The 26,323-nt window shown below is 39.5% G+C and overlaps 2 protein-coding genes across 2 annotated transcripts in view; one reads left to right on the forward strand and one right to left on the reverse strand.

Annotated features, from left to right (window-relative positions):
- LOC137294727 (cyclic AMP-dependent transcription factor ATF-3-like) overlaps nucleotides 1-26,323 on the forward strand; it is a 270,414-nt gene that overhangs the window by 227,463 nt on the left and 16,628 nt on the right. The gene's annotated exons all lie outside the window — the stretch shown is intronic.
- LOC137295339 (glutamate receptor ionotropic, kainate 1-like) lies at nucleotides 4,907-24,957 on the reverse strand. The gene is made up of 13 exons (XM_067826654.1): nucleotides 24,879-24,957; nucleotides 21,804-21,932; nucleotides 20,875-21,174; nucleotides 19,317-19,498; nucleotides 18,714-18,881; nucleotides 18,169-18,249; nucleotides 14,791-14,976; nucleotides 13,160-13,260; nucleotides 10,249-10,336; nucleotides 8,976-9,297; nucleotides 7,502-7,719; nucleotides 5,589-5,857; nucleotides 4,907-5,132 (listed from the first exon to the last, which is right to left on the reverse strand). The coding sequence occupies exons 1-13, from the start codon at nucleotides 24,955-24,957 to the stop codon at nucleotides 4,907-4,909; spliced, it is 2,349 nt and encodes a 782-aa protein (XP_067682755.1).

Raw genomic sequence — 26,323 nt, forward strand, 5'->3', positions numbered from 1 at the left:
AATGATCCAGAATGTAAAACATAAACCCAGTGTTAGTGTTGACGGTTCTGTTAGTGGAAATCCAAGGAAGCCACAAACTCATTATTTTATGCAATATGCCCATCTTTCTATTCTCCAAACGTGTACCGCCATTGAATGTTTGTTTTGAGCCAGCTGTATGAATATATCTAGAATCTTGCACATGCCTCTGTTCTGCGGTAGTGTTATTTAGCGTACATATACTCCACAAAGCCCTTTCCACCTCCATAAGAAATGTCTACAAAAAGTAGAGTTGTCCGCACAGTTACGAAACAAAATTACGAAACACCCTCAGAGTGTGATGATAACCTGTTTTCATGAAAAGGTGGTCAAAACTCAACTGATTCCTTGAAACAAAAATAACAAGAACGCAACACTTTTTTGCAGTTCCTATAAATGTGGTTGAATGACAAGTGGTATCATTTTCAGGATTCAGACCTATAATTCTCAAGAAAACACACATGTATCAGAAATGAAACATACAACTTTATGGATGATAACTTCATATTGAGAACAATGTTTAGATTTAGATTATAGAAATTAATACGTAAGCGAGGGTGTCATATTGTTTCTACAAAATTCGTGTCAGAAAAATTCTTATTTCCCGAGAGAGAGCGAACTTTTCATTTCCAAACAACGTAAAGTCCACGTAAAATGAACTCAGCTGTTTTCGATGGACGTAAAGGTGAAGGTGAACTCCCTATGTCATGTTCCTAGGTAAAGAGCGCGATATTTTGAATAGCTTTTCTTGCACGAAGGCCAAAAATTTTGGATTTGACTTGAAATGCAATCTTTACGAACACAAATAACTGTAAGAACTGTAGATCTGGTAACATTGTTAATGGAAACGTTACTCGTCGTCAGAAGAGTGGCTGAGAGGACAGCCAGCAGCACGGTGACGTTTTGTGACGAGCTCGGTCTTCATGGTCTCACTCACTGCCAGGGAGGAATTGCTATTGATATGGAATGTCCCTCCGTATATTTGTAGATTTGGGTTAGACGAGTGAGTGAGTGAGCTAATATTTACATCGGCAATATTTCAGCCATATCGTGACGAGAACATTCAACAATGAAAAAGATCATATGTACATTATAGAGCCTGTCAACGAAGGACAGTAAAACAACTAGAACATCACACATAAAATTAAACCTAGCGGGGTAAGTTAAAACTAATATCACTATTCAGATAATACAATATAAAAACAGGCTATGGATTGCCAACAACCGAAGGTAGATCACCACACAAGGGTCCATGGGGACTTACAGTACCTTTGCTTCCTGCATGGACCCTAGCTGGATTTACATCAGTCCTTCAGATGTTAAAATTTAGTTACATCAAGCCACAAATTAAAAATGCACATGTACTGCGATTAAAAACGTGGAAAGTTTAAATATACTTGGAACGTTTTGGGACTTACGTACCCTCTGAGGAGGACAATAATTTTACAATACTTCACCTCCCTTTGACGGTACAGCCACGTACAATTCAAGTCATTATTCTAAGCTACCAATCATTAAAATACATCTATTTACAGAACTTATTACTCATAATTCAACCAAAAAATCAATTTCCTTTTAAAAACAATGATGAAATGAGAATTAACAGTGGTACAAAGATCCTTGTCGGTTTTTACATTGAAGTATTTATCCCTGGTGATGGAGAATATGCTTGATCGTGTCTCTCTCATCACAAGGGATACAAAATGGAGGCTCTTCCCCTTTAAGCAAATATTCATGTGTATATCTTGTATGGCCTATACGACATCGTCGCATTATGACCTCTTCAAACCTGAACTGACAACCCAAGTAGGTGTAACCATAGGGCTATATTTCATGTAATTTGTTGATACCTACCTCCCATTAACAACCTCTTCTGCATCAGATCACGGATGTGAGTTCTAATGGTAGCTTTTAATTATAATCAGTGTAGGGAATAAGAAGTCAGTCAGTGTGTTCCCAGAAATGCCCACGTGGTTGGGTAACCAACAAAAGACGATGTCGTATTGGCCAGTAGCAAGATCATTATGAAATTCCATAATTTCGATTAAAAGTGGATGTTTTAAATTACATGATAAGTTTTTAATAGCGTGAAGGCAAGAAAGCGAGTCTGAAAAGATTATATGCTGTTTATGTTTAGGGGATCTTTGAATATATTTAAGAACCGTTAATATGGCGTTAGGTTCAGCTGCGAAAATAGAGCTATTATCCGGTAATCTAGAAGATATTAATCTGGATCCAATGACAGTAGCACAAGCTGCTGCGCCACCGCCTTTGAACCCCTCTGTAAATAAGGATTTACAATTGCTATATTTATGTTTTAATTGATTATATTCTTGTTTGTATTGTAATTAATTTGTTTCTGATTTTTAAAATGTGGTCAATGTTAGGTCGACTTGGGGCCTAGACTGAAACTATAATTATGCCTTAGTCCTCTGCAGTTCCACTGTACGATATTGTGGGAGTACGATATTGTGGGAGTACGATATTGTGGGAGTACACTATCTCTTCAAGGGGATTTATTAGGGACCTCCGCCGTCGTTGTTTGGTGGGCGACAAGCTGTGTGCCCTAGAATGGACATTTTCGGACACGTCCATGTCCTCAAGTAATCCATATTTGTTGTAAAGTTTAATCTTATTTTCAGACCCGTTTGGGGCTCTGCCATTTTGTTTTTGGGAAAAATCAGACTGAGGTATAATTTTGCATTTAGTACGTACCTTTGTTGTACGTTACTCAACAACTGTGACTTTGTGTTAGACTAAGATGCCGATTCTACCATCCATCTAGGTAAAGTAAAGGCCGAAGTGGTGTGTTGAGTAACAGGAACACGGTTCAGGCTCCTACTACCCTCAACCACCAGATCTAGACTACCGTCCTCCACCGACACGGGACGCAACCTAAGGCAAACAGGTTGCCCAATTCGGTCGCTCCTTGCGAGCAGCAATGGGATGCAATGAACCTAGTTGGCCCGGGTCCACACGGGGGTTTGAACAGCTCTTGGCGTTACCCAGCACCCACCACGAAGAGGTGGCTGTTCACGGGTGCCAGGAATTACATGAATTTGTCTGTGTTCACTGTGCATGGAATAGTTCAAGGTAGCAATATCACATGTCGTCTTTTTTGGGCAGTGTTTTCGTTTTCTTTAAGAAAGTCCTGTATTTCGAAATCAATGTCAGAAACATCCCGAAATCTTTCGACTTTAGACTGATCAAAGAAATTCTCAATAAGGCAATCATTGAGTACTTGCGTGGAGTAGATGCATATCACTGTTTGTTTCACAATGCGCTGATGTTACAGTCTCCGGTAACTTCTTAATTCTGTACTTTGGAACTTCTTTAACACTATTGACGATTTGCACAACGAACACGTTAAAGGAATTTAGAGGTTGTGGGACACTCATAGCACGACCCTTAGCTGCCCATCTATCTGAACGAGCCTGTTCACTGGGACGGGAGAAGCCATCTTGTTGTCGTCTGACAATGTGTTACCAGATCAAAACCTACCTAAATGTTTACTCATGAAGTTTCTATTTTCTCTAAATCATATATAATAAACATGTTGTGTGAAAATTTCTTCTTTTGTAACGTTGTGTGGTTTACAACATTTAATTGGTTCTCGGTAGTAACTAGACTGAACATTCGTGGTAAAGTTGCAGTAAAAAGGTATGAATGAAAAAAGTAGTTACACATTCCAGTGGGGTCATGAAGGTCATGACGGGATGACTGACCAATGAAATTCGTTTTATGGTTTATTACACGTGTGCAACATATTTTTATGTGTTTTGCTATATTTCACCGATCGGATAAAAAACCCAAGTAATGAGAGGTACATATAGGTTTTGACAAACAATAACACTCTCAACAACATATAATTTAATAACAAATGATACATAATTTGGTGAGGCCAGTAGGGGGCTTAGAACAACAAATGATTTGGTTGTATTTACCTTTAGTTTCATAATGTTGAAAGAATCTAAATAGAAATGTCGTTCTATGCAATAATTAAGAAACTGTCATCCATGAAGTTGTATGTTTCATATTTACTCGTCACCTTCTAGAATGCCAATCAAACAACTAGTATCACGAGCATCCTCCTAGTAAAACCACCGCTAACGGCATTAACATCAGTGACCATCCTTCTCACTGACTGCATCAGACGTTGAATTACTCGATGAGGTAATGCTTTCCATTCTCACACGTTTAAAGATACATGACAATATATTATGAGGCAACGTTTTACCTTGAGCAACAGTGTTTAAACTTCTACACATTCTACCTATAGAGTAAGTGAGGAGCAGCGATATGTGTTATATTTAGACATGTACTAGATTTAGATAGTAATATCTGGAATGTGCTACAAGAAATTGATGTAAATGACCTTTAAGCAACCACCCGTAGAACAACTATAGCAGCATATACATGCTAAAGATGTCGCAAGTTTTCTTAAAACAAAACTTTGTGACAGAAGGAAACATGAAGTACAGGCCAACACATCGTGGTTTTTGACTGTGTTACTACCAAAGCTTCTTCCAGAGAATGTCAGGTACTAGGTTGGTGAAGTGAATATTGCGTTCATTCGTTTAACCACTGAGTTACTTACACAATTCTCTGTGCCGCCTGCCATAATATGCTTGCTGAAGTGTTGTTAAATTTGAGCAACTAGCGGATAATTCCCTAAAAGGGCAAAGACAAACCGACACTTGTAACTGCTGAAGCTTTATTAAATGAAGAGTCAAATCACTGGAACATACTATAAAATTCCATCGTTCTCGAGTTGTTCAAAATAAACCTATCTAAATGTTTCTATCTGAAAACATCATACACACAAAACCAACCGGCAGGAATAAACCATTGAAAATGTATATCAATATTATCAAGATTGTATCATACATCATTGACACTTCAACACTCTCTGACGTCTTATCCGTTTACGAATTATTTCACAAACAAGGACTAAAAGCGCCATGCCCACACCCACCCCTGCGCCATAGAAGGCGCTTTGCAAAGTTAACATGTCGACTCGCTGTGCTTTTCTGCTTGGAGGTGGACACTGGCGTGTCGGTTTCCATCGCTCCCACCACCGATCCAGGAGGCCGCTTTCGTAGATTCGCAATATTCTGAGAAAAGGGAGATAAACAAGAAAAGTACACTCTTCTCATCGACACGAATGTAGCATCATCTTCTGGGGTTCAGTAAAATAATATCCATGCAAAAGGATCATGTTACAGCTGTTACAATGCCCTAACATATGTTTGTAAGTCGTCATATATAGTAGACACTCTTGAAATGAATGTATGCCCATCCAAACCTAATGCCGCTGATAGTATTCGGGTACAAGTTTTATGGATATGATTAATTTGTGTTCGAAACAGTAAAATGATATACATGTTAATATTTATTTGCGTTACATTTACTATGGTATAATTTGATATCAACGTTGTCATTGTTATCACAGTTTGGTAGGTTCAGCACTATCAGTCATCGTGAACCTGTAAGAGGGTCAGTGCAAAGCATTTACCCACACCTTAAAAAACTTGTTAGTTAAACAAAGTATCAGAAAATACTTCACTCACTGGTTGGAGAAGAGGTGTGTGTATGTACTGTGTTTGGGAAACCCAACAGCATATCTATTAAAATGGTAGCTGTCAGGAAACATTTGTAAATCACACCGCCGTGGGTCGTCCCACATCTCCAAAGTAGATTCCTCTGACAAGTAGACGTATTGGCTCTCGACAACTCGGCGCATGTGCTCATCTCCATCCAGACTCAGCCAATCAGGATCGTTTGCCATCATCTTCTCCACCCCGTTCCACACCTTGTGATAGGCTGAGATGTTGGATTCCTGAAAACACGCCATTTGTGCTCTATATGACATTTAATGAGGCCATAATTAAACATTCCAAGATTGTGGTGGACTGAACGTCAACTAGCACCATAAAACCTGCACAAACATACACATACAGTCAGAGGTTCGTGAGTAGTTTATTGTGTAAACATTCATTCAGTTTGTCTTATATGTTCAATATATAAAGCATGTTCAGTAGAATAAAGTAAATTGCAAAGACATGGTTATGTTATTCTATTTAAGTGAAATGATCAATCATATTCAAAAGAAAATAGTCCACGTAGTGTCCGTGCAGGAAACAAAAGTAAAGGAAGTCTCCATGGTTCCTAGAAGATCTACCTTCTGTACCTATAGCCCATGTTTTGTATTGTACTGTCTTCTTTAATTAAACTTTCTTTTACATTTAGATTTATATTCATACCTGTGATGTTCTGGTATCTTATTGTCGACAGGTTTTACTCTTACATCCGGGGTCTCACTGTAATGTGTTTTCGTCTCGATATACCTGAGATATTGCCGATGTGACGTTAAATAGTAACTCACTCACTCACTGTAGTGCTATAAACATCTTATGCAAATAATGTTAGATTGTGTATTGAATGTCACGTTACCTGATGACAATTTTACGTTAACAATGCATGTTCATGAAGAATGTTTAAATAAAAACGTGCTTATTTTAGATCTAAAAACTATTTTTATAAATTGTGATTTATGTATGCGTGTTATTTATCATGTAGCTAGTATAAATTACTGTCAGAATGAATGGACAAACATAATTGACATTGTACAGCGTGATTCTTGTTTAGTAAGTTTTCGGTGAACATTTCAGTATTAACCATACCTTTCTAACAACATTAACTGCCCACTGTTAAGAGCTTGTTGACCCTAACGACATTGTTAAATCCCGTAAGCCCGACCTTTGGATGGATGTAAAAACAAACTCGTAGATGGTATGTCGTTAAGGTCGACAAGTTCAATCTATATTATGAACTATATAATCGCAAGCCTATGAATTTCTGTCTTCGTTTTGTTATCTACTCCATCTATCCTAATCAGGCATGACTTGTCTGAGAAAAAAACTGACAATACTGTAGCCACGGCCGTCAGTCCGGACACGACCGCAGACCCTTGACGCCATGTCTGTTTACACTGTGAAAGTAATCTCTAACATTTGCATATGACCTCCCTAATTTCCATAAGTAAATGATCCCAATGGATACCGAAATTATTCTTTGGTTTTATCCTGCCTAGAACACTGTCCACTGAGTGTGTGTGTGTGTGTGTGTGTGTGTGTGTGTGTGTGTGTGTGTGTGTGTGCTCTCTTCATTTCCATTATTTTCACCATGAACATATAACCAATTTACACAAAGGTATCTTTCACCGTGAAAGTATGAAGAAACCGTTTACAACTGTGGATAGGTGTAACTGTGCATTTGCCATTACCAAAGTAGTTAAAATTATGGTGAAACTGTCATTTCCAACATTCTTGTATCATTTATGCAAGAAAGAAAATGAATCACTCCCCTCTAATGGATTGAGTCAACTAAATGTCCATTTCATTAATAAATTCGCTCACTTAATTAAAGAGTCATGGTAGCATCTGCGATAAACTCGGTCAACCCATATCTCAGACATACTGACCTGGAAAAGAGGGACCAGTAACGTCCCCCCGACAAACCCCCACTTGTACGTGTCCTGTTGCACCATCTCATCCAGGCTGGAGAAGGGTGGTATCTCTCGCATGTCGGCAAGGAACGCAATAACATTTCCTCTGTATGTGGAGGCCAGTATCACTGCGAAAAGCCACCAGCAGGCGAGCACTGTACGTCCGGATACAGTGCTGGGACTATATACTCCTCCTGGATAATTGTGGAAGATTTACTAGTAAGCAATCATTGCACACTGTTGTGTAAATACAAGAGAAATATATGAAAAGAGGGTTCTGATGATCCCGTTAAGGCTCATCACAACGTCAGGACCTGTGCCAACACTACACGCAGACCAGAAAGTGAATGGGACACGGCGCCGAAGACTAAAGAGCGCATTGGATACTTTGGTCAACCCCACTACTGCAATCATAAGTGTCCAAACTCTCCAAATATCAGTCACCAGACTGTGATGTACCAAAGAACTTTGATAGTGAGTGCGTGAGTGACTTTCATTTTACGCCACATTCAACAATATTCCAGCTATATCCAGCTGGCGGTGGTCTACAAAAAGTCGAGTCTGGTCCAGACAATCACGCGATCAACAGCATGAGCATCGATCTGCGCAAATGGGAACGATACCATGTGTCACCCAAGTCAACGAGGTCTGACCACTCGATCCCGTTAGTCGCCTTTTTCGACAAGCCCAGTCGTATTTAATGGCAATCATATGCTGCTGAAGACCTATTCTACCCCCGACCTTCATGGGTCCAAAGAACTTTGGCAGGGACAACATTCGGAGACGAGAATCTTGGGATGTCAGTTCACCATTTCGTGTGCGTGTTTCACATATTGACTGCATTACTAATTCATTGATTGCTTTGGATTTAACAAAAAACGACACAGTCAATATTGTTGGTGTTGGTCCTATGAAGCTATATACAGACCAGTTCCCCCAAATCGTGTAATTATCATAACATTCTCTACCAATTATATTTTGTATCATGGATGGAGATCTGACTTAAACACTTGCCGAAGGTAGTATTACAAGGATTTGCATCCTCTTAACTAAAAACGTGTAAACTCTGAACTCGAAAACTCTACTTTGGTATTCTGTCTTTTTGTCTGCGTTTGTTTTTGTTGGTTCCTGGGTTTTTTCTTTTAACTGAATTCTTAATTTCCAGCTTACGAAGAAAATGCGGTGCAGCAAATCTCATAATCTCATAGATACTTCTTGATGGAGACCGACATTTAATAAACGTTTTAGGGGGGATCAACAGAAAGGAAAGACTTTACAATCACAACAAGACATAACGAATAAATAAATAAGATGACTATAATTTACACGGCTACATTTTTAGAACCTTAACGTCACTGCTCACATGCAAATATATTGCAACGCAGTAAATATATCAAGTCAAAGCACACTTCTTGTCATTTTACAACATTTTTCAACAATGCTTATTTACCGTTTGCCACAAGAGCTCCAAAATGATACCAGAATATACATCCATATCGGCTCATTATATCCGGTTGTGTGTGATCCGTCCACGATCTGACTGGTGCTTCTTCTATTGCGAAGAGGAAGACAGTGGAGAAGATGAGTGAGACAAGGATACAAATGAGAACCTCAGAGCGGAATAGGTATAGTAGGGTCAGGTTGCAATGGCTGTTGGGGTCTTGTTTACCCAGAATAAGAGCTGAATGGTCGTAGAAATATGGCACTGTGAAATCGACGACTGTGGCTCTGTCCTGTGTCATCGTCAATGGTGCCACAATCATATCAATTTCCTGGAAGTACGGACAGTGCCATATAGTTATCGCATATAGTTAGAGAAGGACAATGTTCAGTCACATTAGCAGTCTTTACAAGTCGTTCAATTTTCAGTTTTATAAGTGAGTGAATGAGTGAGGTTAGTTTTACGTCGCACTCAGCAATATTCAAGCTATATGGCGGCGGTCTGTAAAATAATCGAGTCTGGACCAGACAATCCAGTGATTAACAACATGAGCATCGATCTGTGCAGTTGGGAACCGATGATATGTGTCAACCAAGTCAGCAAGCCTGACCACTCGATCCCGTTAGTCGCCTCTTACGACAAGCATAGTCGCCTTTTATGGCAAACATGGGTTGCTGAAGGCCTATTCTACCCCGGGACCTCCACGGGTTCAGTTTTATAAATTATTGCTACTTGTAACTCCTTATATTAAATAATTTGAAGTTCTTTTAAGAGTGAAACCTTAAATATTCGTGCAAATGAAAGTGTGTAATGTCTTGTTATGTGAGGAATGTGACTTGATGCACTTGTCTGGAACCTTCGGTACACTGACAATTTTTATGATGTGCTAAACAATACAAGAAAATAACCATTATAAAATATCAACCCCAAACAACCGATTTTGTATAAAGGGTGCAATAACTGTAAACCATCTGAAGTGATCACTAAAAATCAAACCAGCCTGACATCATTATTCACTGCCTTTATGAAGTTGTTTGAACTATATATATGAACCACTAAATACGATATATGCATTATGAATTACGACTGCTGATTTCAGGGGTAGAGATGCTCCTGCTTGTAGCTGATAACAACAAAGAAAGAGGTTGATACTGTTGGACGTAGCAAAACTTACCAACCAGATCCCTTGTTCTCCATCACAATAGACGAATTATGACTAAACAAATAATGCCAGCACACTGAAGAGACTCTTTAGAGCACTGTATATCAGACTGTAACTTACCCCATTGACAAGTAACTTCGCCAGCCCCGTCCAACTGCCGTTCCGTATCCGTCCCCACTCTCTCTCGTCGGGCTCCACCAGTATGTAGCTAACGAACACAGGGTGATTGAGTTAAAATTTATAGTCACATCGGCGACATTTCAGCCCAATCGTGGCTAAATCAAATTATAGGTGGACAGCAGTGAAAAGTAAATGAGAAATATCTGTCAACGAAAGACAATAACACAACTAGATATTCACGTATATTAATATAAAACTAGTAATTGTATTTAAAATAATTTAACTATACATGGCGATACAATATATAGCTCGCCAAAACCGAAGGTAGATTACCATAATGGGGACCACGGGGACTTAAGTACATTTGCTTCTTGCATGGACCCTAACTGGATTTACAACAACTTCAAGTTTTGTATTAAGGGGGACAGGGCTGTTAATGACTCCCTGTCGTATACAAATATAAGCTGCCCTAGAAACCCTATCTCCCGCTGAAGAAAAGAAATGATGACAACTGCATTGTCTTAAGTCAAATATGTAGGTTTGAGGTACGTCTCTTGGAAACACAGTGCTGACAGTTTTTAATCTTGAATTAATGTGTATTTCTTTCAAATCATTTCTAAGTCCTCTGCAAGTCCACTGGATCAGATTTACAGACTGAGGCAGAAATTTTGTTTCTTTCTCTCTCAGATTACCTCCATATCCAAAGGAGCATATGGGTCTCCGTAGAAGGAAGATTCCCAACTTTCAACACTTCGGGTTTTTTTATTTTCTTTCTCTGCTTTTTGGATATATGATTTGTCAACACTTTGCTCAGTTTGAACCACATTTTGGTTAGTTTTTGCTTCTGAAGATACAGGTTTTGGTTGAATGTTTGTACTAAGGCTGAGGGACTGATCTGAAATTACTCAAGTTCACCTAGTCTGGCGTACGACAGATGAGGTCGGCACAGACCGGTAAATTACAACAACGTAAGACAAAGTGGTAGGATTGTGCGCCTGTCCTGAGTACAGTTAGTTAGCTTCAGGTAAAGAAATATTATTTTTGTATTTGATTTTGACTATTTCAGACTGTTCCTGCCACTCAGGATATGACTTTGAAAAGGCAACATGACTTCCTCCGCAGGTTGCGCATGTAATGTCTTTGAGACAATCTGAAACATGATGGTGTTCATCACTCTGATGACACAACAAGACTGAGACAAGACTTAGAGCGAGGGCCTAAATTCTGACAGTGATAATATTGGAGTGGAGGTCGGATATACACCTCCACTCCGATATTTAAAATAAACAGCACTAATGGATCGTGGAACTGATGCACAGGCAAAAGTCACGAGGTATCAATAATGTGTTTGTGTTTTTTTAACAGTGCCATCATGTTAGTGAAACGTTTAATGCATGTTACACCTTGATCTTCTAATTCAGATTGAAGTTCTTGTTCATATCAGACAGGATCGATCGCTGTGACGAACAATGCCTCGACATGCGTAAAGCGTTCTATGAGGGGATACTACCACCCCAATATTGGCAAACTGAGTGACCGATAGAAGGTTAAGGGATCGTTGGTTTCTCTCACATTCAACAAAAAGTGGGCCACTTCGAAGGTATTTTCCCATCTCCGCAGATTCCAGAAACAGCGTTTGACACAGCAAAAGGAGTTAATTTGACAGATTCATGATCAGAAGCCTCAACCACCAAGAACCGAGACCAGGCTTCTGCATTTTTAAACAAGAGTCATCAAAAGATGACATATCCTCCCGGCCCCCACATGTTTGAAAGGACAAATCATCTGACAGTTACTCATTGTGTTTTTAGACTATGTTTGAATTGTCTCCATGGAATTCATGACAATTATAAATGCCATATATCTGTAATCAGCAAAATCACAATTTCAAGATCTGTCTCATATATCTGCCAGGGTCTGTTGAAAGATATGAAATGGTTTTCGAAATGTGGGAACGAGGCCCATCCCTACATTTTGGAAAACAAGAAAATAATACATCACCAAAAATTTTAAAAACCAAAAGGCACTACTTTTTGGTCTGCCACGCATATCTGCCAAAAGGCACCACTATAGGTTCAGATTGATATATCTACAAAATTTTGCAGGAAAATATTGAGTGGTTTTTGAGTTCTGCTCCGGAAGCGAAGTCCATTCCTCCATTTTGAGACTAAGTCTGAAACGTTTCCATGGAAACCGAGAAAATAATAAATCACAAAAACTTGTAAATAACAAAAGGGACCACTTTGGGGTCAGCAATACATATCTGCCAAGTTTTACTGACAGATAATACTAGGTTTTTGAGTTCTGCTCCGGAAACGAAACACACCTGTCACTTTTGAGAGTAAGTCAAAAACATTTACGTGGAAACCAAGAAAATAATAAATCACAAAAACCTGTACATAGCAATATGTAGATATATCTACCAAGTTTTGCAGAAAAACATTGAACGTTTTTTTCTAGTTCTGCTCCGGACACGAAGCCCATCATTAGACTAACACCTAATGTTCCATGGAAAAAACAAAACAAAAAAATATATATGTCAAAAATCTGTAAATAGCAAAAGGCACAACCATAGACTGAGATTACTATATCTATCAAGTTTGGTCTAAAAATACTGAACGGTTTCTGAGTTACGCTCCGGAAACAAAATGATTACATACAGACTGAGGGACGGACGGACAGACGAGACGTCAACTGTATTCCCCCCTCATTACATGCCGGCGGGATAAAAATGCTTTCGTTGGTAGCATCATGTTCCAAACGTGATGAACATTTGGGTTTTTCTGTCGCGGTAAATTTAATTTATTGGTATTAATAATGTGTCTTATGAGGCAATATACCACACTTCACTGCAGCACAAACAAAACACGCACAAATAAAAACATAAATGTGCACACAAATACATTGAAACCTGAAATTGAGTTGTTTCGCCAGTTCCTGCAACAGCTGGATGCAAAGACCGTCGAACCTGACAGAACCGTTCTCCACCCTCTTGATCACAAATGCCGTCCACTGTGACAGGACAAGAAAGCTCTTTTGAAATACATTGCTTCGGTTGTATCATGTTCCTCTTATCTACACATGCTGCCGACCATACTTTCAACGAACAAAATGAAAATATTTTGTCACTATGCAAAAACAACAATCTGATGTCAATGACACTCGTGCGTACAGTATGTCGTTACAAAAAATCATAAAATTTGAGAATTAAGACCCATATACTTGAAATGTCTGGTCATAGTTTCAGATTGTCGTTTACATTATACGATCGCCTCAGCCACTCTCTGACACTGTACGAAAGTAACAATCATCCTTACGTTTGACGCGGAAACCCCGAGGCTCTTTACAGACAGAGTTAGTGAGTTAAGGTTTAACGTCACATAAGCAAGATTTAAGTCAAATTGTGACGATAACATATTTGACATGAAATATGTGTACAGTATAAAAACATGTCGTCAAAGGACAGCGAAACAATTAGGATATCATAATTACAACTAAAATTAGTATGGAATGTTTAAATTAATAGCAACGTTTCGACAGTACAATCTACAAACTGGGTACAGATCGCCTACAACTGAAGGCAAATCAGCATACTATAGCTAGGGACCATGGGGACATTTGCCACATGCATAGCTAGATCAATGTCAAATTTAGCCCAAATTAAGATGACAAAATACTGCATTCAGGACAGATGGTAAATTTACGTTTCCTTTGAATATTTCGGGACTTGAGTACCCTCTCAGGAGGACAATAAGTCTACAATACTTCTACCCCCTTTGAGGGCACAGACATTATTCATTTGAGCTACTTATTTTAAACTACCAATTATAAAATAATGATCTATTTACAAACCATGTAATAAATTTCATTCTTTTACAAATGCAATAACTAAATGATAACTTATATTATTGAGAAGATCATTCATAGTTCCTGATTTAAAATAGTTATCCTTGGTGATGAATGACATGTGCATGTGGGGTGGTTACCTAACAAAAGTTGTTGTTTTTTTATCGTAATAGTTTTTATAGTCAAAATACCCCAGGATAATCTTTGAACATCCTCTGGTCTTCATGTATAGGCGATGAAAGAATCAGAAACGCACAGTCTTAAACATACTTCCAGAAATTTCCAGACCATGCTGATTTTATGTATTTTGTTCAGAAGATTCAGATTACAACCAAATTTAAAAGTGTCTAAATATATAGAACGCTGCACGCCACAGATTACCTTTGCAGCCGACCAATTATTTTGATAAAGCATTGTTTCATATACGCCTTACTCATCAATAATCAGTTATATTCTTTCACAATGCCAGGTTTAAGATCTACTTCAAAAGCTCTCAGACAATATATTTCTGGCACGTGTAAAAGAGTTATAGATTCATTACATCCGGTCCCGAGGCATACATAAATCAATGTAATAAATACTGTCAAACAGAATGTAAATGATGTTAGGCAAACGGAATAAAATTAATGATCTTCTCATAGTCCTCATAATAAGTAGGAGCAAGTTTAAAAAAAGGATCAAGTGCAATACAAACACCTCTAGTGTCCCGACAATTAACGTTCGGTTCCGAAATCCATATTCGCTGCCGTGGTAGAGTTGATGCTTGATTTCCAAAGAGTGATCTCTCCAAACATTGCCAACGGTTTCAACATCTTTTCCTGTATGGTTTGGTCTGACAACTTGAAGTTTGGCCAGAATGGAGAATTCGTTTTTGGCTTCTGTCTGCAATATTAGGTAGTATTTAATTGTGTTGAAGAGTGGGATCTATACACCTTTATCAGATATCACACATGTATGAGTGAGTGAGTTTAATTTTACGCCTCACTCAGCCATATTCCACCCTATGGCGGCAGTTTTTATGTAATCTAGACCAGACAATACAGTGATCAACAGCATGAGCAATTTGGGACCGATGACATGTCAGCGAGTCTCACCACCAGATTTCGTTAGTCGCCTCTTACGATAAGGGTGGTTTACTGAAGGTCCATATTCTAACCCGGACCTTCACGCGTAGACAAGCATATGAAGACAGATATGTACTCTTTAAGAACAAACGCATAGCGTTTTCAGAAGTTATTCTGACAGCAGTCATCATATTTTGCAAACATAAATCCTCCAAGACTGACGCGTACTTTGTTACAATGCTAGGCGAGCCTTGGCATCTGAAGTTTAACTTTGTGTAAATTATGCGAAAATATTTTTCCACTTTCTTCCTACACTTTCTGGCCTGACCACATTCGCAGTTAAACCATGGTTTACGAATGTGTGGAGTTGCAGAGGACTGTGGAATTGTTCTGTCACCAATGTCATTTAAAATATGGTCTTCTGTGTTCCTTAGAAGGTCATGCTTTAAGCGTTCAACACATAGTCTCATACAATGACCAGTCAGTCCCGACGAAGGTCCTTTTTTATCAAGGTTGATTGTTTGGAGAATGCACACGGACCATCCATTCAAATTCATTACATAATGTTGAACCGATGAGTGATAAATCCAGAGAATCAAAACTTCCCGTAGGTGAATGTAGAAAAGTGACTGAGTCGTCATAAAAAGTCAAGACTTGTTATCGGACATGAATTCCTTAAAGACTTTACATTTCGTATTGGTGTGGGCACTTCCCCAAAGCGGGTTGTGTCCCTTAAGAATGCCCATGTTAAGACATTGCTTCGGAAGTAATTGAAGATACGACTTCACAAGCTGCAGTGTGCTGGGTCAATCGAACTACTGCAGTCTGAAGACTGGTATTGAGGGATATAGGCCTATGAATAATACCCTGGCGCAGCAAAACGGCAGCGTTCCCAGTTGCTTTGTCTCTGTGATAATCAGTATAGTGTTTCAGATTAAATTTATCAGTATATTCTAGATATCCTGCATTAAAGCTTACAGAAAAGTTAGTTGGGAGCCGAAAATTAATCCCAAGAACTTAGCCTTCTTGGCAACTAGACAACTCCAAGTGGGGCCTAACCAACTGCCAAGGAGGAGAAGAAAGAAGATGGGAAGGGGCTATATTATCCAACTCAATGCTGGCAGCAGAAATAAGTGGTTTTATTCTTAAACCAAGAGGCGGAACAAGAGATGAATTCGTATTGTATAAATCCTCATAGAGAGGATTGAAAACACAGTTATATGCAGGATTTGACTGATTGGAATACAGTTTTGTTACATACTGTAAAGCTAATTTTATGCGTCGCTGCTCAAGAAATGGTTCATCAGCCTCGATATACAGGCTGTCAACGGATGAAGTTCGAAAGGAGCCAAGACCACGTCTTAAACCTTGATGATGGACAGAATCTGATAGTTTTAAGTTGCTTTTGCAGGCTCCACCATATACGACGGAGCCATAGTCAAGCCTCGAACGGGCAAGTCATCTATAAAGGTGTAGAAGGGTCGATTGATCACCTCCCCACTTTGAATTAGACACGACTTTCAATAATAATAGTTTTTAGGCATTTGGTATGTGGAAGAAAAGTTAAATGGGAGTCGAAAATCAGACCTAAGGCCTTGGCCTCCTTGACAGCTTTGATAGGCGTGTCATTTAAAAACAGTTCTTGGTCCTTATGTGGTTTATATTTACGGTAAAAATGTATGCAATTAGTTTTTCACTTAGAAAATTTTAAGCCGTTTACCTATTTTGTTTAAACGTAACTGCAGTTGCCGTTCAATATCAAAATCATCCACAAATAATGATCTATGGACTGAATCGGTTACAACCTTTGATAAACTGTTAATCTTGATGCTAAATAGGGTAAACCATGGTTGTCGTATGAGTGGAATTGCAGACGATTTAGGGATACACTTGGTCGCTGAATAATTTAGCCAAGACCGAAATTAAAAGTTCAAATAAAATTTGTGCAAAGACATACATATATAATCCATGCACAGGGCTTGTCATGACCTGCCGATTGGTTGAGTAGGGCCCATTCAACCACCCGTCTAGGTAAAGTAAGGGCCGAAGTGGTGTGTTAGGCAAACAGAACATGGTTAAAGGCCCAGTTGCCCTCAACCACCAGGATCCCGTCCTCCACCGACACGGGACGCAACCCACGGCAAACAGGTTGCCCAATTTACTCGCCTCTTACGACAAGCAATGGGGTGCTTGGGACACATTCTGTCCCGGGTCCACACGGGAGAAGAGCACTTACCGTTACCCAGCATCCACCACGAGGAGGTGGCTCTTCATGGGTGCCCCAAAAGTAAGACATTTTCAAATTAAGTTTGTGTAATGACATACAAGTCCATACACAGGACGTGGCGTGACCAGTCGATTGATAAAACCAGCCGATTGTCTACTAGTTATGATCATGTCAGATGTTTGGGCGTGTATTCAGCAAAGTGAAAGGAATACTTGAAGTTTTTAAGTTCTGCTGCACAAAGGAGCATTGTCATCACATTCAGTCGGAGTTAACTTGTTGCCATGGAAACGCAAAACTTATTTTAATAAGATATTCAAAACCAGCTCCAGTACACCACAAGATCTGTCTGCCAAAACTATTGTGAATGGTTTTGAAGTGTTGCCCCGGAAAAGATGAATAGGCAGGAACGTACGCACGGACGCAGCCCATTTTTGTTTGCTACGTTTCATTACGGTTCATCAAATACCAGAACTAACATACTTTCATTTGAAATCAAACACGATAATAACAGAACTGCTCTCACAGAAGTTACGATTAAATCATCCGAGAAACATGGTTTCCTGTGCTCCTCTTAATGAATGGACTTGTAGCATATACTGACCAAATACGGTCTTACTATACCTATGTCAAGCAAGACAGCGGTATTAGCTTACTGACTAGCCACATATTTGGGGCATTTTATTTTATCATTGGGATTTAATCATACTAATCAGCGTGACGCAACAAAATCACTTGAACCCCATTATCAGATATGCTTTTACTCTAGATATTCAAAACAGATACCTTCTGTATTAATTCAGGACTGTCAGCCGCCTGCTTTGTCGTAGTTTTCTTTGACGAGTCTGATAGCGTCTTGTCTAGGTTCTGTAAACATGACACAATGTCAAATGCATTATCAGTGTAACGGTAGATAATGTAATGATCCTCGGACACATTATTCTTCAGAAAAGAGGGCAATTGTGCCTAAAGGTAAGAATCAAGCAACACCATTTCTCTGTAATATTGTAGAGGCTTCCCGTCCTAATGGTTAGTCTTTTCCTGTTTAAGATTATAGCTGTGAGGATCCGTCTTACAATTGATCTTCCGTTACCCATGTCTGTCGTAAGAGGCGACTACCGAGATCAGGTGGTCAGGGTCGCGGACTTGATTGACACGCGCACATATTATCGTAACCTAGTTGAGCAGACCGATGCTTATGCACTTGATCACAGGACTGTCGGGTCCAAACTCCTTGACTCCTGCATAGCCCCAATATTGCTGAATGTGGCGTAAGACTTAACCCACTCACTCACTTTTACATGATTAAGGCAAGAGCAATATGTACTTACCAGAGGTGAAAAATACCCCGAACACGACATGAACTCCAGAAACACAACACCATCAGTGTTGACTGATTCACGAGCAATGTCCATGACATTTCCTGTGGAAGGAACCATCAGCCATTGAGAAGTCCCTACTGGCTTCGTCACGGACATGTTTGATTCCAGCCAGCGAGCCTGAAAATATAATATTTTTCCCGTCGTCAGACAATTCAATACTCATTCATACATTACATTTCATCGTGTTTCAGCATTTTAACATTATATCCAGCCAATACATATATTCATTCAATTTCGACACACCAGGTGCTTATCTTCAAACACTGGCATTATAGACAGTCTTTTTTTGAGACTGACAGATTTCGTGTAATATTATGCTATGTATTTTTAAATACATATGTGAGGGAGGTGAGTCCCATCCTCAGAGAAGTCACTGTGGCTGAGCGGGTTAGATTTTGAGTGCTGGTTATTAGGTGCCTGACATTGACGTATGATCGAATCCCAGATGGGTAGCAATCTTCGAAAGTACTAGAGTTTGCTCTATATCTAAGAAAGTGTAATAATAAATTTAACATATGTTACAGAAAGCAACTGTTCCTATTTCAGTACTACCTGATTGAGGTGTATGTTTATACAGTTGGAAGGACACACCACAAGAAAGTTGAGGTCCTCCCCCTGAAGCAGCTGGTAGATACTGGCAAGGTCAATGCTTTCAAGTGGATTGCTGGGATCATCTATCATATACATCAGTAGCTTGATCGAAGCCAGTCTACCTCCAGATAATGCAGTTAAAACTGTAAATATAATTTCAAAAGTGGTTTACAGGATAAAATGTTAAATGTTAAAATTAATGTAACGCCTGAATCCAAGGTTTGCTCAAGGCGCTCTGTTCAAAAGAAGTGTCTAGTTCTTTTTGTGAATGAAAAAATAATGTCTAACAGTTGGTTCCATAACAGTGGACCTGCATTGGAGAACGTTCTATCGCCACACGTCGTTCTGAGGGTAGAGAGAACCACTGCTTGTTTTGCAGAGGCTGATCGCAGAGTTCGTGACGACTGATACCATGACACTAGTTCAGTCAAGTATTCTGGAGCTTGGTTATGAAGGGCCTTGTGCATAAACACCAACACAGTGAAGACAACTCTTTGTCTGACTGACAGCCAATGCAGAGTACGTAATGTTGGCGTGATGTGTTCGAATTTGCATCAGCGATGAGTCTTGCTGCTGAATTTTGTACTCTGGTGAAGAACTACCTCAACAATTGTCATACATTTTTCCATCACAGGGATATGCTAAGCATCGGATGGTTGCAATAGTCCAATCGTGGGATAACCAGTGCTTGGACTTGAGTCTGCATAGCTGATGTTTCAGTGAAGTGTTTGATTTGGCTGATATTTCTCAGATGGCAAAAAGCCTATTTACAGTGTCTGCAGTGTCAAAGATAACGCAAGGGTATCTAGCTTGGTGAGTAGGTAATATTGTGCTGTTGCCGCTCTTTAAGGTTGATAGCTTCAATTTACATGAGAGACCTTGGCCTCAGGATCAAAAGTTCTGTTTAGTTATTGTTCAACTTCAGATAGTTGGCACACATAAAACTTTACACTGTGGTTTAACTTTATACTGTAGTATCTCAATACTTTTCAGATAGGAATGTTTACTATATAATTTTGGTCAATATATTTCTAAGCATTTAGATTTTGATGTTTTCATTTTAAAATGGTACATGTAGAACTTTTGGAAACACTTGTTGAAAAAAGAAGAGTGTTGTTAGTGAACTATTACACTTATCAAACATGCCTTACTCACACGGGATAGCTATTGCAACTGAACACCTACTGTGATAGAAAATGTCACAAATCAGCATCCATCATGGAATTACTGTCGCCCTGGCCTTTCAGGTCTCTAAATTGTGATATATGAACTTCACTGACTTCATCCATTGCTCTTCATTGTGTACGAAATTGTACACAGCTTCATTATTGACCACCGTATCGAAATACTAAATCTGTAATGTACCGCCATATTACATACAATACGGTCTTACTTTAAGTAATTTCATCTCTATTTGTTGTAGTGTTCTTGTCGTGTGAATGCATATTTACAACTAATCAGTGAAGACGTTTTTAACTTATCCGTGCTTTCAAAGATTTGCGTGTTATCGCGGGCCTACCTCGATAAGATGAGGTTATAACAACGAGCGTCTTCCAATTCACATGACAGAGTACTGCAGAAATGCCTCTCAAGACGTCTTCCATGGAATCAGGTCTGATGAGTGCATCGAAGACGGTCTGTTTCGTTCTTGTGGCGCTGAACACTGACTTCATGTATATTTCATGGTTTGAGAGGAACCTGGAGCAGACCACAGAACAGAGGCTGACGTTGAAGTCATCCCTGTTGGAAAAGGGACTGAACTGACGCTGACAGGAAGAAAGCGATGCCAGGACCACCATGTCCCCGTGTACCGATCTCACTGAATGTTGAAATAATTTTTAGAAGCATTAACGTCTAAACTTTCTTGATTCGTACATTATTGTAACCACCACTGAGTGGATATTTCATCTACATGTTAAATATGTACACATTTCAAAATAGGCTACAGATGAGCCAGTTTCATTGCTCTCTTGTAGGGAGGTAAGTGGAAGGAAACTGTCTGTGTGACCATTATTTTGTGACAACACCTCATGTTCAGTTTGCGCGAATTTCAAGGATGAAAATGATACGATGTAAAACAATCACACACGCAACATATGACACAAAATATCCAAGATTCCTAAGATATTGGTACAACGATTGGTTCATTCTTTTTAACAGGTTTTTGCAGTCGTGATGAGGTCTTCCGTAGATTTTTTATGTGAAAATGTTAATTTTTGTGTACTTTAGAACTCTATCTACCAAACCCTAAAAACGTCAACAGGGGTCTCAGTGATGTACCCTTAAAATATATTGATCAAATTGTAAACCCGACACCCATTCTACAAGAGGAAAATGAAATGTTTTTTTGCCTGACGACACGCATCAGCACGGTCTGCAAACCCGTTATCTCAGTGAAATGAGAGCCCATTTGCTGAATGTGTCAGAATCTAAATATTGATAAATTACCTGTTCTCCATGCAGCAAATTGCTCTTCAGCAGAGATCATCCAAATGGTCAGCAATGCCTTATTAGTGACCGAGTCATTTCTATGGCACACAACAGGATGTGGGCATGCCTTGATGTTCAGCATGATATCTAGTAAGAGAAGCATTGAAACCGGAAGTCACTCATCGTTAAATTTGTTTTCTATTTTCCATAACGGTATACCTGCCATGCCTTCTTCATATTTGACAACAATGTAAAATAATAAATAACATTATATTCATGATCAACTGAAGCATGTTGTGCATGGCATATTGCACTGGGTGCAGCAAGGAGGATTGTGAACATCCTGGCACAGTCAGACAGGAACATCTCAGGGCCCTTGGTCCCACGCAGCCCACATTGGTGTGCCTAGTCGAAACCATCAGAGAGAGACGTTTCAAAGAATGTGAAGAACCCCGAACACTTTTAAAATTTGCATTCACCAGATTATCAGGCCCTTCCCTGATTTCCTGGTGAATGCAAATTTCAGAAGTGTCAGAACGACAAGTAAAGAGAGGTTTCTTGAAAAGCAATCGAACCTCGTTTGCTAATAACAATTTGGTTGGACAAGGTACTGGGAAGTGTCATTACATTTTACATTTCATTTATGCATATATTGCGAGGGGTTGTCAAACAGTTCTAATTATCACCAAGATGTTTTCAGGGTGGGAACCTTATTTTTATTTCTTGTCCTTAAGACTTCTCACCATCCAGAGTGACACAATTCTCCCAACATTTCTCGACCTTGTGCAGACTGGTAAAATATACCGCCGAATTTTATGGAAAACCAACACTCCGCCTCGTCAATGACCTCACTGGTATCGTCAAAATCGAGTCCACATCCTTGCATTTTCCATCTCACATCAGTATCATAAGATGGGCTATCCACACCACAGAAAAAATTCATCTCCTCTTGATTCTATCGGGCACTGCAACCCAGTGGAAAACTTGATAACACTGCATGGCTCAATTTTCTGCAAGCATATGGGTACTCGTGCTTAGGATCAGCTACGAGAACACTGAATAAAGTGATGTAAGTAGTTTCTGGCCCATTGACTAGAAACAAAATCACTGATGTTACCTTCTAGTGTTTAATATAATTTCTAAATAAATTCATGGCGATAATTATATCCCCTTGCACATATTCTTTTTGATTAGTAAGTAAGTGAACCTTGGCAACACTGAGAAGAAACTTTTCTTTCTCTTTGCAGGACTTTCACCATTGGAAAGGCTCCACAGTGTTACTATTCTCGGTATCTTGCAGATTAATTCGATGCAGCCATCGTTCATGACTTGTATAACTTTCTTCTATAACTATACTGAGCCAAAAAATGTATTTTTTAAAAATAATGAATATTGTTTCTCAACTTACACATCTCTGTATTCCGAAACGGGATCCCTATCTTTCGACTCTTGCAAAACGGTACCAAAACCCATCAAACCCATGCATTCGTCGTGCAAATGACGTTAGTGCCAAATCAGGTTTTGAACGTGTAGTCGATCACGTGATCTTCGCATCGAAGTTTTCTTCATTTGCACATGTTTTGAATTGAAACAAAATACACATTTAAACTACATTTCTAACGGTACATTAAACGCCACGATTGTCAATTGTGAACGTGAACGTGCCGTTGGCATGTTGCAAGCGGGAAGATCAGTTATTGAGCAATGGGATGCAGCCGTCGTATTAAGAATGACAAGCGAGGCCGTCTTCAACAAACTGACATCATTTCTGATCGCCCAAGGTTGGGTCGTCCACGTGTGACGTCACGAGCAGAAGACCGTTAAATCGTCCTACGTCACCTACGTGACAGATTTCTGCCGGCTACACGAAACAGGGCTGAGATGTATAGAGGTCGACTGTCCTCACAGAAATCGGTTGCGGGCTGCCAGTCTCCATTCGTCCAATACAGACGCCGTTTCATCAACGTCAACGTCTGCCCAACGTCACCTCCGATGGACCCAGAGAGAAAGGAATCGAGTCGTCTTTAGCGATGAATCCAGGTTTACCCTCAGATTAGCGGATGGCAGGCATAGAGTTTGGAGACGACGTCGTGAACGGTATGCCCAATGTTGAGTACAGGACGTCGACAGATTCGGGGGCGGAAGTTGCATAGTGTGGGGTGCTTTCTGTAGGAACAACCGTTCCCGACTTCTGGTCATCTGGGGAAACCTCACAGCTGTTGCTTACCGCGACCATGAACTCGTTCCTTTCATTGCAGCTCAATGCCCAGGTCTACGGTTCCAGCATGATAATGCTCGGCCGCATACCGCGATGTTGACACGAAATTTCCCCCAAAACGCTGGAATCAACGTCATGGACTGGCCATCGAGGTCCCCTGACCTTAGTCCAACAGAGTAGTTTGGGATGCACTTGGGATAAGGTATTTCACCCGTATTGTGACTATATCAAGTTCCAAAAAATAATAATGATTATAGGTAAAGTATAAAACCTGTCGACGAAGGACAGTTAAACAACTAGAGTATCACAGATATGTATTGTAAAACTAGTAATAAAATTTAAAACAGTTTAAACATATGTGACAAGACTATATAAACAGGCTATAGATCGTCAACAGCTGAAAGTAGATCACCATGCCATGTAAGAATGACAGTAAGATGACATTTCTGCTGTGTCCAGTCTAGAACATGAAAGGAATACGAAAGGACGGGAGCAACACGTGTTGCTTTAATGTTATTGCAAACTACATTCGTACTATTTTCATTATACTACGTACATTGGTACTCACAATAAAAACTGATCGAACAGTACGTTCCTAATTGTGAGTATGGGCGAAGGTATTTTAGAATGTTATGTCATTAAGTAACATTGTGGCATTTATAAACGGATTTGATCAATTGAACAACTACCAGCAAGCAGTGTGTACTGAGGCAAAGAATAAAGGATCACATGAAAGGAGTAGTGTTCCTTTGTGTTTTTTCCAGGTTTCTTCACAAGCTTTGTGATTTAAAGCCTGAGAAGGTACAAGGGAATACTTTTTCATTTGTATATGTGAATAAATGTGATTTTTCAATATAGTCGCACGATGAACTCACCTAGAGGCAGTGTCCAAAGACAGGAGGATGAGTAAACCATAAACATGACCATATGAAAGGTGCAAGTTCCAGGCATCATTCGTCTGTGGTTAGGCTGTACCTGGAGGAAACCTGGTGTTGGCTGCAGCATATAATTTGGTGCACCTAAATTAACATCATTGACTGATGTAATCAATATTAAACTTCTGACCACCTCAAGTTGCTGTTGCCTCTGATGCTATCATTGATCCTATGTAGGAATGTCAAAGCCGATAATAACGCCTGTCAGTAAATATCTATTCAGATAAACACTTAGAGGTCATGTCAGTTCGGCCTATACCTTATCGTATTTGGTGGCCTCAAACACACAACTATTGACAATGGTTTTCATGGAAATTGATGTGCAGCTTCTGTAAGCGTACTACATAGTTTAAAGAACTATCACCGGTTATCTTACACTTAGAAAGGTTACTAAGTCAATATGCAAGCTGACGTTAAAGCTTGTTGGGTGATTCTGTGTGTACTCTAGCATACCGTGGAAGTGAACATTGTATCATGTAAACTCGTATCGAGGGAAGATCACACAGACAAATCAACACGTTGAAGCTTACACATTCATCGACACCACGCGGTGTAATAACATGAGCAATTTCAAAGAAAGCCCCTCAATTCGTACTCAGAAGTTATTCGATCAAGGCAGGAGTGAGTGAGTGAGTCAATATTTAACGCCGCATCGTCAATATCTCAGCTGATTCATGAAACAATTTGTACAATAAAGATGAAATGAAAACATTTTGAAATGGGTTTAGTTGTACACCACCTTTAGCAATATTCCAGCAATATTCCAGCAATATCACTGCCGCGGACACCAGAACTGGGCTTCGCACACTGTGCACACGTGGGGAATCGAATCCGGGTGTTCAGTGTGAATTCTTTAATCACTAGACTACCCCACCGACTTAAACCGGTCGACTATGGACAGGAAAAATACTAAAGTATCACAGATACGACTATAAAACTAGTATGTAGAATTTAAACATATTGATTACAGAGGGCAACACAATATATGAAACGGACTATAGATCGCCAATGCTTGAAGGTAGATCCCCACACTAGGGACCATGGGATCCTTTGCTACCTGCACTCTAGTTGGATTTTCACCATCTCATCAGTTATCAGCGATTCTAGACGTGTCTAGTCTCAAATCAAAAGGAGGGGGGGGGGGGGGGGGTCAATAATATTACAAAACCTTAACAGAGAGAATGCAACAGTTGTTAATTCAGATTCCTAATCATAAAACCTATTATTAATTATACATCCTTAAATAGCATTTATCTAACGGCTATTTCTAATCGAACAGATAATTTACACAAAAAACCTTCAATGTTTTGAGATTAAATATTTATGCCTTGTGATGGAAAAACAAGACGGACAAGCAGGACCGTAATTTCATCACAAGGGATGTA

This window comes from Haliotis asinina, chromosome 8, assembly GCF_037392515.1.
Source record: "Haliotis asinina isolate JCU_RB_2024 chromosome 8, JCU_Hal_asi_v2, whole genome shotgun sequence".
Lineage (NCBI taxonomy): Eukaryota > Metazoa > Mollusca > Gastropoda > Lepetellida > Haliotidae > Haliotis > Haliotis asinina.

Excerpts from the sequence above, each read along its gene's own strand:
- LOC137295339 (XM_067826654.1), bottom strand. The coding sequence starts at position 24,957 with ATGATGCCTGGAACTTGCACCTTTCATATGGTCATGTTTATGGTTTAC. Across the intron at positions 10,337-13,159 it reads GCGAAACAACTCAATTTCAG|CTACATACTGGTGGAGCCCG; the intron begins GTTTCAATGTAT and ends TGTGTTCGTTAG. Across the intron at positions 7,720-8,975 it reads TGGAGCTCTTGTGGCAAACG|GAGGAGTATATAGTCCCAGC; the intron begins GTAAATAAGCAT and ends ACAATTATCCAG.